A 17001-nucleotide genomic window follows, 5' to 3' on the forward strand; every position below is an offset into this window, starting at 1 on the left:
GTTCATAAAAAAATATATATGCTTGAACGGGGGGGGGGGGGGGGGGGGGGGAATCAGAAATTTTGAGAAATTACAAATATAAAATCAACAATCAGAAGTACACTGAAAGATTACAAACTCTTAGGTGGGCTCTGGACTGGTCTGGTAGTTCTAAAGGAAAGAAAATTATCAAGTAAAATAGAATTTCTCCTTCCTTAGGGTCCATACCAGACCAGTCCAGGGCTTATGGGATGTAGCAAAGCAATCTTCAAGAGTGGGTCTGTAAAGTCCCAGTTCATAAGATAGATTTGAGCCCCAAAAACTGCTTCTTCCTGGAGATGAGGTCAATCCTAAAGTGTTTTAACAAAAAAGTGTGCATGAAAGACCATGATGCCACCTTACAAATTTCCCGCAGTACCACCACCAAAGCTTCTATTCTTAAGGATGAGATTTCTTTAGTGTAGGGATTCTCAGCCCAGTCCTGGGGACACATCTAGTCAGTCAGACTCCAGTATATCTGCAATGAATATACATGAGATATATTTTGCATGTGCTACCTCCGTTCTATACAAAATCTCTCTCGTGTATATTTATTGTGGGTATCCTGAAAGTCTGACTGGCTAGGTTGAGAACCCCTCTCCAGTGGAATGGGCTTTGACTTCCTCCCACACCCCAGGGAGGGCTGCTTACTTTTCAAAATGTACGCTGAAGCTATAGCTTCTTTAAGTTAATGTGCAATAGTCACTGTAGATACTGCGGCACCCTTCCTAAGACTGATAAAAAGCTTATCTGACCTTCTAAATTCCATTTATCATTACAAGATAGTGAATGAGAACTCGGCAAATATCTAAGAAATGGAAAATCAAACTCCTGACCATACTCCTCTTTGGAAGCTGAAGCTCTTGATTAATATGGAATGAACCAACCAACCTTTGGAAGGAAAGAATGGAACATTCTGATAGAAACCCCAACTTCCACAAAACAGAGAAAGGAATCCCTAAAGGATAGTGAGACAGCATCTCAAGTAGTGTGTGCAATTTTGGTCACCAAATCTCAGAAAAGATATAGTGCAACTGAAAAAGATGCAGAGAAGTGACCAAAATGATTAAACATATGGAAGGACTCATGAGGAAAGCTAAAGAGCTCAAAGCTCTTCAGCTTGGGAGATATGATTGAGGTCTATAAAATTCCAAATGGAATAGAAAGGGTAAATTAATCGATTTTGTTTACTTTTTCCAAAAAGTACAAAGACTAGGGGGAACACTACACTGAAGTTACACAGTAGCATATTTAAAACAAATAGGAGAAAATAAATATTTTTTTACTCAATGTACAAGGTCAGGAACTCATGGCCAGAGCAAGCGGTAAAAACAGTTAATGTAGCTGGATTAAAAAAAAAAAAGAGATTTGGACAAATTCCTGGAGGAAAAATCCATGAACTGTTGAGGTAGACCTAGGGAATGCTATTACTTATCCTTGGGAATGAGTTGCATGGAATCTCATCACGTTTTGGGATTCTGCAAGGTTCTTGTAACTTGGACTGATCATTGTTGGGAAAACAGGATACTGGGCTAAATGGATCCTTGGTCTGATTACATAGGGCAACTCATGTTCTTATAGGTCTGAAGCTCAGAAATTTTGTGGGACGAGGAGACTGAGCCCCTAAAAAAAACTGATCTTGAAGATCTTACTCGTCTGTTTTTTTTTATTGGCAAAGGGAGAACAAGGCACTTTGAACTAAATTTTGGTTTCACGATGGGAAAAAACTATGCAGAAGGCTCCAAAGAAAAATGAAGCACATCTGAGTGCCACTATAGAGGATCTTTCAATACAGCCTGTAAAACAAGCTAAAGCAGTTACCTGAATTTTTAAGAAGCCTAGAACCAAACCTTTAGAAAAACCCTCTTTTACAATGGTTAGAATATGAGCTAGGGAGGGAGAGAGAGAGAGAGAGACTCCTGAACCAACACAAGGATTCAAAAGCCCTCTACACTCATATAGGCCTTGGAAGTGGAACGCTTTTGTGCTTTAAGCAGGGTGAAAATAACCTGCTCTGGATATCCCTTTTCTCTCAAACGTGACCTTTTAAGGGACAGACTTTATGACAGAATGCTGTGGGTTCTCCATTGTGACTGGATCAGAAGGTCCCTCTTATGAGGTAAAAAAATGTTTTTTTTTGATCTGAAGGCAGATAAGGTCCGAAAACTAAGACCTGTGAGCCCAATGCAGAGCACTCACAATTACTGGTCCCAGATAGAAAGAAATCCTGCAAAGAACTCTGTCTAGCACTCTGCCCAGACCTGGCAAAAAACTTGTGCACACATCAAAAGGCACTTCGCCTGATATATTTTTTTTAAATGGCCGCTAAAGCGGCACTTGGGTGGCTGTCCAGCGATGAACGTCACCGGTTGGCAGCTTAAATATAGCCAGTTATGTTGCGCGACATAAGCAGCTATCTGCTGATTTTTAGTGGCAGACCTTTCATATTTGGCCACCACTATAGGTAGAATAACTTTAGCTGGTCTGACTTTAGCCGGCCAGTGCTAAATATCAGCTTGGCCGGTTGGGGTTGGACTGGCCAAAAGTTAAACTGGATATTGAATGCTGGTCATGAAAACTGCCCGGAATTGAATGTCCGGGTTTAGGGTTTTTGATGTCTTAGAGATGATGCTGCTGCCTCAGTTTCTCTTTATCTTCAGATAATAATGGATAAAGATTGGCCACAGTTCTGCCAACCTTAAAGCCAGATTCAGGAGCATCCCACTCCTCAGACACCAAGGTCTGAATAGTTTAATAAATAGCAAATGCTTTGGAAAGGTTTCTTGGATCCCCTAAAATGGGACTGACAGTCTTAGGAGTATCTTGGGCCTGAAATAAGGAAATGCCAAGAGATTCCAGGGTCTTTATCTCTTTGGAAAAAAACACCAAAAGGGACATATCCTTCCTCTAGAGGAACAAACTCCCCAAAAAACTGTCCTCTCTGTCTAAAGGCGGAGGAACTGGAGAAAAAGTTGACTGGTTAGATCCAGGGAGATTTCCCACCCGAGGGGGTTGAATATCCATTAACAAAAACACTGTGCAGTAAAAGCACAAATTCTGGGGGGGGGGGGGGGGGGGGGGGGGGGGGAGAGACTCTGCAGACCGAGAATCCAAAGGTATTCCAGAAGTGCCAAAGAGAAATAATGGTATTTAACAGCGCCACCTGGCTCATCTGAAGGTCTGGTAGCTTGAAGGCCACAAGCTCTTCAAGCTAGTGTCTCCACAGGTTCCCTTTGTAAAACGGTGGTTTCTCCAGTGCTAACTGCAGTAGTAGTACATGCCTGCAAAGCGCTTTGTCAAGTATTCCAGACTCAGGGCAGATTTCCTCTTAGCCAGGCTGCTGCTGCATTCTAAGGCACGTTGCTGAACTGGCACAAGAACAGTAATGACTGAGCTCAGCAACCCCCACACTAAGTGGTGCTTAATGTGCTTTGCTGGGGCTTTCATTCAGGCCAAAAATCAAGGCTGGTGCTGCAGCCATCCTGGACTGAGCAACCGGCACAAAGGGCTGAAGATAAAAATCCTGAATGGGAGACCAAATGGAACTCCTCTCTCAGTGACCCCAGATAAAAAGCAGCAGCCACAACTTATGATCTTACAGCTTATTGGTAATGTGTAAGCATGTTTTACCATACTGCTCATCAGGCACAAAGAAGTCAAGAGGAGGGAGGGGGTGGGGAGGGATCAAAGAAAGAGGGGGGAGGGGAAATGGACTTTGTATAAGTCTAGACTTGTTATTTCTGTTGTGTGTTTTTTGCTACACTTTATCTAAACTCAATAAAAACTGTTTTAACATAAATCTTCTCCAAATGTTTAGTGCCATCAGATAAACACTCCTCTGCTCAACTGATATCAAGTCCTCCAACTTGGGGGTAGATGCATCAAGCAAACGTAAAAAAATCAGAAACGTTAAAACTTTTACCGAATTTCAAATAACGAAGCATGCTCCAAAAACACAGCCCCAAAAGTTTGGTGCGGTATTGGAAAGAACGATGCACCAATCCCCGTCGGTAATCGGCTCGTAAAGCATGCGCAAAGCAGCCAAGCGTTATGCTGGCTGCTCTGCGCATGCCAGAAACGTTCAAAACACAGTCAAATCGCAAGCACATGGCTCCCAAATCAAAATAAAATAAAAAAGGATCGGGAGGGGGCAAGGGCGCTCATCAGGAGCGTCCTGTACGGACGGCCTTGCCCCCCCCCCCCCGCTGCTCCCCACTTTCCGCCGCTCCCCCCATCCCGAAAAAGCAAACTTCTAGAAGCCCCTGCCCCCCTCCCTTCCTCACTACTCTCTCACCTAAGCTCCGCCTCCCGACATCCTCCGTCCGTGCCCCGCCCCCTTTTGGGGTCGTCGCCGCCATTCCCCTCCTCCATCGGGCCCCCCTTCCTCTTACCGGGCCCGTGCAGCGCCTCTCTCCTCTGTCCGAAGGCGCTGCACGGGCAAGAAGAAAGCTGAATCAGCTGATGCCTGCCTTCGCGATGGCGCGTCTTTCTCCTGCTGCGCCCGCCCCTGTCTGACGTCAGTAACCTACGTAGGTTACTGACGTCAGACAGGGGCGGGCGCAGCAGGAGAAAGACGCGCCATCGCGAAGGCAGGCATCAGCTGATTCAGCTTTCTTCTTGCCCGTGCAGCGCCTTCGGACAGAGGAGAGAGGCGCTGCACGGGCCCGGTAAGAGGAAGGGGGGCCCGATGGAGGAGGGGAATGGCGGCGACGACCCCAAAAGGGGGCGGGGCACGGACGGAGGATGTCGGGAGGCGGAGCTGAGGTGAGAGAGTAGTGAGGAAGGGAGGGGGGCAGGGGCTTCTAGAAGTTTGCTTTTTCGGGGTGGGGGGAGCGGCGGAAAGTGGGGAGCAGCGGGGGGGGGGGGGGCAAGGCCGTCCGTACAGGACGCTCCTGATGAGCGCCCTTGCCCCCTCCCGATCCTTTTTTTATTTTTATTTTTTTATGTGTTTTCTGAGGTCCTTTGGACCAATCACAGCGCTTTTAGCTCTGCTAATGCGCTGGGATTAGCTCAAAGTTTGTTTATTTTTTCACTTAACACTTTTTCCTGGCACAGAGCTGTCCTAACGAGAGGTCCAGACCTCTCGTTAGTTTTCCTGCCTTTTTCCTGCGTAAAGGCAATCGGAAAAGGTTAGTGCATGTCGTTTCAATGGGGTTTTCACACTAATTGCTCATCTCCATTCCGTTTTCGTTAGCTGCTACTACCGTCGAAAAATAGGCTTTAGTGCATGGAAAGGATCGGAAATTCTTCCTTAAGGGCTCATTTAACGATGAAAAACGTTTAGTGCATCTGGGCCTTGGTCAGGAGCCACACTGTCTGCAAGTCACCATCCACTGAAGACAGAGAAATACTGAGAATCCCACAGATGCATGGTGCTCTTCATGGGCTAAATCAAGCAGAACTACTTTGTTTTTCTCTGTCTCCATCCACTGGTCAACAGGCACAATCAACAGATCCTGGACTGGTTTGGCGGGCCTTGAGATCTATTACTCAGTTTCTCAGACCTTAAAAACAATGCCTAAGATCAAAGACCTTGAGGGACTAAATTTAAATATTTATTAATCTGCAGAAACTACAACACTGAACTACTTAAGGGAGTATAAACTCTAGAAAATTCATTAGTACAGATGTTCCCAAACTTTCTCGGGTCATGGCGCTCTTAGTACCTCATTAATTTCTTCATGGCACCCACAGATCACACATTTTCTGTCAGCTCTGCCCCACCCCTCTCCTGCAGTGTTGTTGAGTCCTACCTTTGCTGGCAGACAGTGGCATTCCTAGGGGCGCTGACACCCGGGGCGGATCGCTGATGCGCCCCGCCCCCCCCGGGAGCAGTGCCCCCCCTCCGTGCAGCGCGACCCCCCCCCCACCCCAGCGAAAGAACCCCCTCCCCCCGGGTGCACGCCGCTAGGGGGGATGCCGCGCGCCGGTCAGCGTCGTTCGTTTCCATGCTCCCTCTGCCCCGGGGCAGAGGAAGCATGGAAATGAACGACGCTGACCGACGCACGGCACCCCCCCCCCCAGCAGCGTGCACCCGGGGCGGACCGCCCCCACCGCCCCCCCCCTTGGTACGTCACTGCTGGCAGGGATGCTCAAGCCCTACCCCTCCCCCCCCAAATGCTGCTTGAACAGTGAGGAAGTTGGTACTGTGAGTCAGCTGCCAATGCCAGCTCTCCTGTACATGTTTAGAACATGAGCTGAGCACGTGTAGGAATGCAGGCATTGGTGGGGTTCTTTGCTGCTTAGGAGTGGGTGGGGGGGGGGGGGCGCATGGGGCTCAGGCAGATTTTTTTTTTTTTTTTTTAAATAGGCGGTTGGCATCCCCGCCAGCCATTTCATAGGTGCCACAATTTTGGAGGTAGCTTTAAAAATATCCTGTGGGTACCCCTCGAGTTCACTGGGGTGCCACTGTGCACAGCTTGGGAAATACTGCATTAATAGCTACAGATTACACAGAACAGTTAATACACACAAAACAACTTTCATCTGTATTAACTACTGGCAAAATGCTGTAAATAGTTTATAAAATGTTTCACAGTTACCGTGTACCAATTTTAGCCACTAACCCATGGAAACGTCACAAATTTTACTGCATTTTAATAAATAGGGCACCAAATTATTTAGAACTGTATAAACCACTTACCAAACTCTCTAGTCTTTTTGCTACTATAGAAGCAAATCTTTGTTCACCTGCTAGTTCAGAAATTAGGAAAACGTACTCAGGGGCAGTGACTTGGTTTGATCTGTGAGTTCTTCCTGTGCATCCAAAGAAAATACATGTCTAATTTATTTTGTATACCAATTATAGTTGCTGTCATACAAAACAGTATTAGACCATCAACACTCCACATAGATTTAAATTTAGGAAGACTACTACTACTACTTTAAATCATTTCTATAGCGCTACCAGTCGTACGCAGCGCTTCACAATTGAACATGAAGACATGTTATATAAAGATGATATTCCCTATCTAGTCTGCCCAACTATACCAACAGTTAGGCATAAATAGCTTGAGACAATAAAGTTTCACACCTGTAACGGATGTTCTGTGACACTAGAATCCTATGGACACACAGTTGGTAATGTCATCAAGACAGAACCAGTCAGAGTTCTCTAGCATACAAAATTTAAACCCTTGGTGAATGCACAGTAATTCCTGCTTTGTCACTTCTGTTGAACCAGTTTATTCAAAAGCATGCTTCAACCTGAATTGGGTCAGGTAGGGATGAATGTCTGTAGGATCCCAATGTCTGAAAAGAACATCCATTACAGCTATACAACCTTTTATCTACGAACAGCAGGGATCTGTCCAGTCCCAACACCTAGTGAAGGTTTCAGAATGCATGATTACTGTATAAATCATATAATCCCACCTTCCCCCCCCCGATATTCAAAACCATTAAACCAACCAGGAACGGCACCTGGCCGGTTAAATGGCACTTAACTGGCTATCTGCCGATATTCAGCGGGGGATAGCCGATTATCTCCTGCTGATATTCCCAGTTAGCGCCTAAGAGATAGCCGGCTATCCCCAAATATTTAAATCATATCTGGCTATTATAAGTGGCCACATCAGGCCACTCACAATAACTGGTACATCTTTAGTCGGTTTATAGTTAACCATCTATCTCCAAATATCAACTTAGCTGGTTAACTTTAAATCAGCTAAACATAAACCAAAGAGTCCAAGCCGGTTACTGGAAACGGCCCGGAACTGAATATCTAGGCTGAATATTGGCCCCATAGTGTTTATATCTCCCCCCCCCCCTTTTTTTTTATTTTGCCCATGGTTGTGGAGGCAGAGATTTGAAGGGTTAAACCTCTGAGTTTTGAAGAACATTTTGATTTAAGCTGCTATTTAGAAAAGCTGGGTTTGTCTGTACAGTAATATTTTAAAGGTGGATCAAGGGTTATCTATTAATGTAGGCTCACCCTCCTGGCTCTAGTGTTGGCCAAAACAGTCATCTTACAGCCCAGCCCTCCCAACCCACCATCTCATACTAGCATACCATTTAGCAAGGGGGGGGGAGGAGTCTTATCCACCCAATGCTGTAAGGACTTTTTGACCTCATTCACAACTTTCTTTAAATACCTTATTTTCTTACTCCTGTTATCTATCTTATCTATATGTTCATCTTTGCTTACACCTATGCTGTTTACTAAAATGTTTTATTGTGTACTGTAATTGTCCATTGCTTAAGTATGACTTATTCTTGCTGTACACCGCCTTGAGTGAATTCCTTCAAAAAGGCGGTAAATAAATCCTAATAAATAAATAATGTACAACAGATTATATCTTCCATCAGCTTGTTTGTACTTAAGGACTGCAGCATGTTTTTGTATTAGTTGCATTTTGTATTCTTCTTGTCCAAAGATACATAGTAAATTTAAAACGAATCGGAGAAAATATTCAACGTGTAATTAAACTCTGGAATTCGTTGTCAGAGAACAGAGTAAAAGCTGTTAGCTTAGCAGCGTTTAAAAAAAGGTTTGGATAGCTTCCTAAAGGAAAAGTCCATAGACCATGGACTTGGGGAAAATCCACTGCTTAGAATAAGCAGCATAAAATGTATTGTACTGATTTGGGATCTTGCCAGATACTTGTGACCTGGATTGGCCACTGTTGGAAACAGGATGCTGGGGGCTTGATGGACCTTCGGTCTGTCCCAGTATGGCAATACTTATGTACTTAAGAATTAGTTTGTTGATATGAGAGTTGCATACCACCTTGGGAAGAAACACTGGAACTTTCTGAGAAGTTCTGAGAGAAGAGGACATTTCTCTGGTAAGTGAACGCTACTTTGCTTTGTGCTTTGGGAACTTAAAGATTGGGGTTTAAAGGAGGAATTGTAGGTTAGTGTTAGGCAAAATTAAAAAGCAAATTTCAACAGCTAATCTCCATAGTCTTTTCCACTTAGTTTTAAAAGCTTTGTACCACAGCATTAACAGATAGAATCTAACAGCCACTGCAAGATCTAATTTAGTATTCCCACCCACCCCTAGGACAACTCCTCATTTATAGTCAGTTATTGTAATTAGGGTAACAAGCAAGGAGTGCTCTTATAGAGTTTTAAATACATTTCATCACCATCTAAGCAGGAAATACTAAATAAATCATACAATATACTATATAAAGTAAAAGACACTTTTATATTAGGCTAATATCCTTAATACTGTAGCAAGTTTTAAATTATTGAAAAACTCAAAAACACTAAGATGGAGTCAGCAGTCCAGCAGCGAGAGGGGTGCTATCCAGTCTTTTGCATTGAGTGTCACATGTATGATTATCTCCCAGTTGGTGAGATGTCATATGTTTGCGCCCGATGCAAAGAGCTCCTAGCTCTTAGAGAACGTGTCCGTTCTCTTGAGGCTAGAGTAGCAGACTTGGTGGAGCTGAGGGAGACAGAGAGGTACATAGAGGAGACCTACAGGGATGTTGTAGAGAAGTCCCACCTCCAGTCTAGTAGCCCTTGTGCTACCTTGGAGGAGGGAGGTCTCCTAGAAGGACAGCATCACCCTGGTGAAGTAGGAAGTACTTCTGTAGCCAGGACCTCCCACCAGGGGATGTACTATCCTCACGCACCGAGGATATGTCTCCAAGTGCTGACCGGGAGGGAAAGGTTAGGACGGCTGTTGTAGTTGGTGATTCGATCATTAGGCATATAGATAGCTGGGTGGCTGGTGGACGTGAGGATCGCCTGATGACTTGCCTGCCTGGTGCGAAGGTGGCGGACCTCACGCGTCACCTAGATAGGATTTTAGATAGTGCTGGGGAGGAGTCTGCTGTCTTGGTACATGTGGGTACCAATGACATAGGAAAATGTGGGAGAGAGGTTCTGAAAGCCAAATTTAGGCTCTTAGGTAGAAAGCTCAAATCCAGATCCTCTAGGGTAGCATTTTCTGAAATGCTACCTGTTCCATGTGCAGGGCCCAAGAGACAGGCAGAGCTCCAGAGCCTCAATGCGTGGATGAGACAATGGTGCAGGGAGGAGGGTTTTAGATTTGTTAGGAACTGGGCAACATTCTGGGGAAGGGGGAGCCTATTCCGAAAGGATGGGCTCCACCTTAACCAGGGTGGGACCAGGCTGCTGGCGTCGGCATTTAAAAAGGAGATACAGCAGCTTTTAAACTAGAAATGGGGGGGAAAGGCCGACAGTCGCTCAAAAGCGCATGGTTCGGGAAAAGGTATCTTGCAAAGATACCTCACAAACAGGGAAAATAGGGTTTCTGGATAGTGAGGTTGCACAACAGACCGTGGTAGACCAGGTGCCCTTAAATACAACTAAAGATCAGACAAAAGATGTCAAATCAATAGTGTCAGGTACTAAGCATCATGCAAATAAGAACAACAAACATACTCTGAAATGTCTATATGCAAATGCTAGGTGTCTAAGAAATAAGATGGGAGAGTTGGAATATATTGCACTAAACAAAAAATTGGATATAATAGGCATTACTGAGACCTGGTGGGACACTGTCATACCGGGGTACAAAGTATATCGTAGTGATAGGGTGGACCGGACTGGTGGAGGGGTTGCATTGTATATTAACGAGAGCCTTGACTCAGATAGATTACAAATTCAGCAGGACACAAATCACACCTTTGAATCATTGTGGGTTGAAATTCCATGTATAAAAGGGAAAAAAAACGGTGATAGGAGTGTACTACCGTCCGCCTCGCCAGGATGAGCAGGTAGACACAGAAATGATAAAAGAAATCAGAGGCGCGAACAAAATGGGCAATGTGATAATAATGGGTGACTTCAATTATCCAAATATAGACTGGGTAAATGTAACATCGGGACATGCTACAGAGATACAATTCCTTGAGGAAATCAAGGACAGCTTTATGGAGCAACTGGTGCAGGAGCCGACGAGAGAAGGAAAAATTCTAGAGTTGGTCCTTAGTGGAGTGCATGATCTGGTGAGGGACGTTATGGTACTGGGGCCGCTTGATAACAGTGACCATAATATGATCAGTTTTGATATCGACCTTGAACTAACTGTACACAGAAAGTCAAATACGTTAGCGTTTAACTTTAAAAAAGGAGACTATGATAAAATGAGAAGAACGGTAAAAAAAAACAAAAACTTAGGGGGGGCAACTGAGAGAGTGGACACTGTTCAAAAATACCATCCTGGAGGCCCAGGCCATACATATTCCGCGAATTAGAAAAGAAAGACGGAACTCCAAAAGACAGCCGGCCTGGTTGAAAAGTGAGGTGAAGGAAGCTATTAGGGCTAAAAGAAACGCCTTCAGAAAATGGAAGAAGGAACCGTCTGAAAATAACAAAAAGCAGCATAAGGAGTGTCAAAGCAAATGCAAGGCACAGATAAAGAAGGCCAAGAGGGATTACGAAAAAAAGATAGCATTAGAGGCAAAAAAAACATAGTAAAATTTTTTTTCGGTATATTAAAAGCAGGAAGCCGGCAAAAGAATCGGTTGGGCCGCTGGATGACCGAGGGGTAAAAGGGGCGATCAAGGAAGACAAAGACGTAGCGGAGAGACTGAATGAATTCTTTGCTTCGGTCTTCACCGAGGAAGATTTGGGTGGGATACCGGTGTCGGAAATGGTATTTCAAGCGGACGAGTTGGAGAAACTTACTGACTTCACGGTAAACCTGGAGGACGTAATGGGGCAGTTCGGCAAACTGAAGAGTAGCAAATCTCCTGGACCGGATGGTATTCATCCTAGAGTACTGATAGAACTGAAAAATGAGCTTGCGGAGCTACTGCTAGTGATATGCAACTTATCCTTAAAATCGAGCGTGGTACCGGAAGATTGGAGGGTGGCCAATGTAACGCCCATTTTTTAAAAAGGCTCCAGGGGAGATCCGGGAAATTATAGACCGGTGAGTCTGACGTCGGTGCCGGGGAAAATGGTAGAGGCTATTATTAAAAACAAAATTACAGAGCACATTCGAGGACATGGATTACTGAGACCGAGTCAGCACGGCTTTTGTGTGGGGAAATCTTGCCTGACCAATTTACTTCAATTCTTTGAAGGAGTAAACAAACATGTGGACAAAGGGAAGCCGGATGATATTGTGTATCTGGATTTTGAAAAGGCGCTTGACAAGGTACCTCATGAAAGGCTACAGAGGAAATTGGAGGGTCATGGGATAGGAGGAAATGTCCTATTGTGGATTAAAAACTGGTTGAAGGATAGGAAACAGAGAGTGGGGTTAAATGGGCAGTATTCACAATGGAGAAGGGTAGTTAGTGGGGTTCCTCAGGGGTCTGTGCTAGGACCGCTGCTTTTTAATATATTTATAAATGATTTAGAGATGGGAGTAACTAGCGAGGTAATTAAATTTGCTGATGACACAAAGTTATTCAAAGTCGCTAACTCGCGACAGGATTGTGAAAAATTACAAGAGGACCTTACGAGACTGGGAGACTGGGCGGCTAAATGGCAGATGACGTTTAATGTGAGCAAGTGCAAGGTGATGTATGTGGGAAAAAAGAACCCGAATTATAGCTACATCATGCAAGGTTCCACGTTAGGAGTTATGGACCAAGAAAGGGATCTGGGTGTCGTCGTCGATAACACACTGAAACCTTCTGCTCAGTGTGCTGCTGCGGCTAGGAAAGCGAATAGAATGTTGGGTATTATTAGGAAAGGTATGGAAAACAGGTGTGAGGATGTTATAATGCCGTTGTATCGCTCCATGGTGCGACCGCACCTTGAGTATTGTGTTCAATTCTGGTCGCCGCATCTCAAGAAAGATATTACTGAAGACCCATTTGTTTGAGACAATCTACGGAAAAAATCAAAACACATAGAGTCTACACTCACTTACATCAATGCATCACACATCCACTCATGATCTCTCATCCCCCCTAATTCCACATTACTCATACATATACTTACAGGAATAGGTACACCATGTGCCTATATGTCTTAACACTGCCCCTAAGCTTCCTACTGTCTCCTCCCAAAGTCTCCCTGTCTGATGTCCCATTGTGATATTCCTAATGATAATTCGATTATCTCGCATAACCTGTACAATGTAACCCATAACCAATTTGTAACAACTGTATTCTCTTTATTCATATCTTATTGTAAGCCACACTGAGCCCGCAAAGAGGTGGGAAAATGTGGGATACAAATGCAAACAATAAATAAATAAATATAGTACAATTGGAAAAGGTGCAGCGAAGGGCGACTAAAATGATAGCAGGGATGGGACGACTTCCCTATGAAGAAAGACTAAGGAGGCTAGGGCTATTCAGCTTGGAGAAGAGACGGCTGAGGGGAGACATGATAGAGGTATATAAAATAATGAGTGGAGTGGAACAGGTGGATGTGAAGCGTCTGTTCACGCTTTCCAAAAATACTAGGACTAGGGGGCATGCGATTAAACTACAGTGTAGTAAATTTAAAACAAATCGGAGAAAATATTTCTTCACCCAACGTGTAATTACACTATGGAATTCATTGCCAGAAAATGTGGTGAAGGCGGTTAGCTTAGCAGAGTTTAAAAAGGGGTTGGACGGTTTCCTAAAGGACAAGTCCATAAACCGCTACTAAACGGACTTGGAAAAATCCAAAATCCCAGGAATAACATGTATAGAATGTTTGTACGTTTGGGAAGCTTGCCAGGTGCCCTTGGCCTGGATTGGCCGCTGTCGTGGACAAGATGCTGGGCTCGATGGACCCTTGGTCTTTTCCCAGTATGGCATTACTTATGTACTTATGTAGATCTAAGCACAGTTCTACCTTGCAACAGCAGAATACATGGAGGATAATACACTAGTGCATGAAGTTCACTTATCCTACAGGCTGATATGATCGCTATTAGAAATAGGGTATTCCAAGTTAATAAAGCTTTTCACTGGTAAATTGATAATGGTTCAAAAGGCAGCTCAGTTAATTGCTGAAGAACTATATTTAGATCCCAGGAGGTTTTTCTTTTGTTGATGTTTTTTTTTTTTTTTAATAATAGGCAGTCTTAGTTTCATTAGGCCTTTCATAAGCCTCCTTACAACAGGATGCTTAGAAATAGACTCTTTAGATACCACAATATGAAATGCTAGAAAGGCTCTGAAATGTACTCTCACTGAAGCTGTATTGAGGCTAGAGTCTGACAGTTCATTGATATCCTGGATTAATCCTGTCAGGTGAATCTGCATCTAGTTTGCAACCCTAGTGTACTAAGCCAGAGAACTCCAACTGGTGCTGTCATATGATGACAGCTGTGTGGCTGGACAGATCCCTGCTGTCCATGATGGACTAGTAATGTGTGTATAATCTGAGAAACTCACCAAACTGCTGGATTGCTCTATCAGCACTCCAGGGTAGTTCTAAAGTCATATGCACTCTTCTCCTCTGGTTCTTAGCTCTTCGATCAGCTTGTAATGAGATACCTGAGCTGGCCGCTTCTGAGATGATGGCAATATTCTTTTAAACAGAAATGAACCACAGAAGTTATTTTAGCACCCAGCTCTATGTTGTACAAGGTTAAGCATTTAAAGAACATTTTCCTGCACCAATACATCCTCACACTTTGGCCTTACCACCCTCAACAGGCGGCTATACCATGCATTCCCCACCACCAATTCCTAAGCTGGTTTGGGGTGACAAAGGGTCACAGTGTGACTGTTTCTAGTTGGCTTATTTTTCAGTCCTATACGCAGCAGCAAAGTTCTCTTCTGATCTTTTAGTTTCCTCCTGCTTTAGATTAAAGAACCCTAAGCCCTTGTTTGCAACTACCCCGGTTTTCCCCCTCTGAAAATCAAGCCACTGCAACAGTCCTTGGCTAGCAGCCACAGACTGCAGATCTTCCAGAATGCAGGACACACATATACTCTGAACCAGAGGCTAAGATTCACCCCCTGCAACAGCTGCCCCAAAGAATAAAAGCTGGGATGTAACATTTACATCTCCTATATGGAAATGCATGGTACTGCCAATAAGCTGACTATAAATAGCAATTCTGAATGCTTCACTTTTTTGTGTATTTTGTGGGATTGGGAGGGAGAGTATAAAAGCATTGAAAAAATTGTTAACTTTATTTTGTACTAGAGAAAAAGGCCCGTTTCTGTTAGCAATGAAACTGGCGCTAGCAAGGTTCCATGGCCCCCTCCCTACCTCTCTCCGTCCCTGTGTGTCATCAGGCATTCCTCCCCGTCGAGTTGCACGGCGGCACCCCTCCCCCTCCCTTGGAGTTTGCTTGATTTTGACGCACTGTGCTCCTTGTTCTATGACCCCCTCCCCTTCAAGTTCCAGGACCCCCTCCCCCTGCCGACGACCCTCCCACCGCCAACCCGCCGTCACCTACCTTTGCTGGCGGAGGACCCCAACCCCCGCCAGCCGAGGTCATCTTCTTCATGCAAAAGGCTTCCACCTTCTGTTTCTGACGTCCTGCACGACGTCAGACTCACAGAACGAAGGCTTGCTGAGCTTCGTTCTGCGAGCCTGACGTCCTGCATGTACAATGTGCAGGACGTCAGAAACAGAAGGTGGAAGCCTTTTGCATGAAGAAGACGACCTCGGCTGGCGGGGGTTGGGGTCCCCCGCCAGCAAAGGTAGGCGACGGCGGGTTGGCGGTGGGAGGGTCGTCGGCAGGGGGAGGGGGTCCTGGAACTCGAAGCAGATACCAGATTCTCTACAGATGGCCCAGATGATTGTACTGTTAAAACTAGGTTGAGACCCCCCTTTTGCCATCTTCTTATCGACCTATTTCTTTGTTAAATTTTGAGACCAAGCTGTTGGCTAAGCTGTTGACTAACAGGTTGGCTCTGGTTTTACCAATAAAGAAATACAAAGAACAAACTCCCCTTGAACCCCACCATACCTTTTAGGTACGTACATGAATAAAATTTTGCATTTGAATGCAACCCAAAACTTTGAAATTGAAGGTTGATAATAACTGGAACAAAAAATGTAGATGACCATTACCTTTTCTCCATCCATGAACCTCTGCTTTTCAGTAATATTCAGAATCTCTACTGGTACGTCAAGTTCTGACCTTGACTCGTATGATATGCTTCCATCATCATTACTTACAACCCTTCCTTTGCGACCAGTCATCTTTAATAGAGAAAAAAAAAAAAAAAAAAACCCCTCACAGCTGAATTCCATTAAAAGCTAGAACTTACATATTTTGACAGTTATAACACTATATATGAATCAGATTGTGAAATGAAGCTAAATCCACTCAGGGCTTCTGCTCCAGGTGCTCAGGACCCCCCTCCCCACCCGGCCACCTACTGGGTGCTGTAAAGATCTTGTAGTTCATCTGCATATCCCTTCCAGCATTCTCTGGGGTTACCACCCAGGTCCACTCGGGGCTTGCAGGTGTGCTGAACATTTTCTCTCTACAGGTTTATTTTCCTCTCTCCTATTCTCAATGACTCCAGTACAATTTCTCTTCTTGATACTGCCTTTTCCCAATCTTTCTCCATCTGAAACCACTGTATACCTCAGGTCCACATTGCCCACCTTCCGCTTTCATCACCTCACCATCCCTTTTGTCTTCTCCCTTATCAACTCTCAACCTTCAACATTTTCTTCAATCAAGCAAAAAAAAAAAAAAAAAAAAAAAAAAGAAGGAAGGTCCTTACAAATTCCACAGTCAAGCAGCATCAAGGGTGGAAGTGAGGAAAGTTCCAAATGACCCAAGGCAAACAAGGAGTAAGAGCATCGAAGAGTTTATTTGCCAAAATATACTGATACAAAGATCCTACACAGGCCGTGTTTCAGCACAAAGCCTTCCTCAGGGGTCATAGCATTGCAAATAAAATAAGCTTCGCAGAGTCTATACTTGAGAAAAAGCCCTAAGAGCGCTGGAACAATATGCGCTGTAAGGCATGGGAACCAAATGTCACAGTGACATTTGGTTACAGTGCATATTGTTCCAGTGCTCTTAGGGCTTTTCCTCCCACTTATAGACTCTGTGAAGCTTACTTTTACTCAGCTACAACCCCTGAGGAAGGCTTTGTGCTGAAACACGGCCTGTGTAGGATCTTTTGGCAA

General features: G+C 44.5%; 1 protein-coding gene across 4 annotated transcripts in view; it reads right to left on the reverse strand.

The window, feature by feature from the left end:
• The window catches only part of SBNO1 (strawberry notch homolog 1), a 136111-nt gene that overhangs the window by 39926 nt on the left and 79184 nt on the right, over positions 1–17001 (reverse strand). For all 4 annotated transcript variants that reach the window (XM_030219562.1, XM_030219560.1, XM_030219561.1 and 1 more), the window contains 3 exons: positions 15925–16056; positions 14289–14424; positions 6662–6774 (listed from right to left, as the gene is read on the reverse strand). In XM_030219562.1, coding sequence (XP_030075422.1) covers positions 6662–6774; positions 14289–14424; positions 15925–16056 — 381 coding nt within the window. The remainder of the gene's footprint in view (positions 1–6661; positions 6775–14288; positions 14425–15924; positions 16057–17001) is intronic.

Source organism: Microcaecilia unicolor, chromosome 11 (assembly GCF_901765095.1).
Source record: "Microcaecilia unicolor chromosome 11, aMicUni1.1, whole genome shotgun sequence".
Lineage (NCBI taxonomy): Eukaryota > Metazoa > Chordata > Amphibia > Gymnophiona > Siphonopidae > Microcaecilia > Microcaecilia unicolor.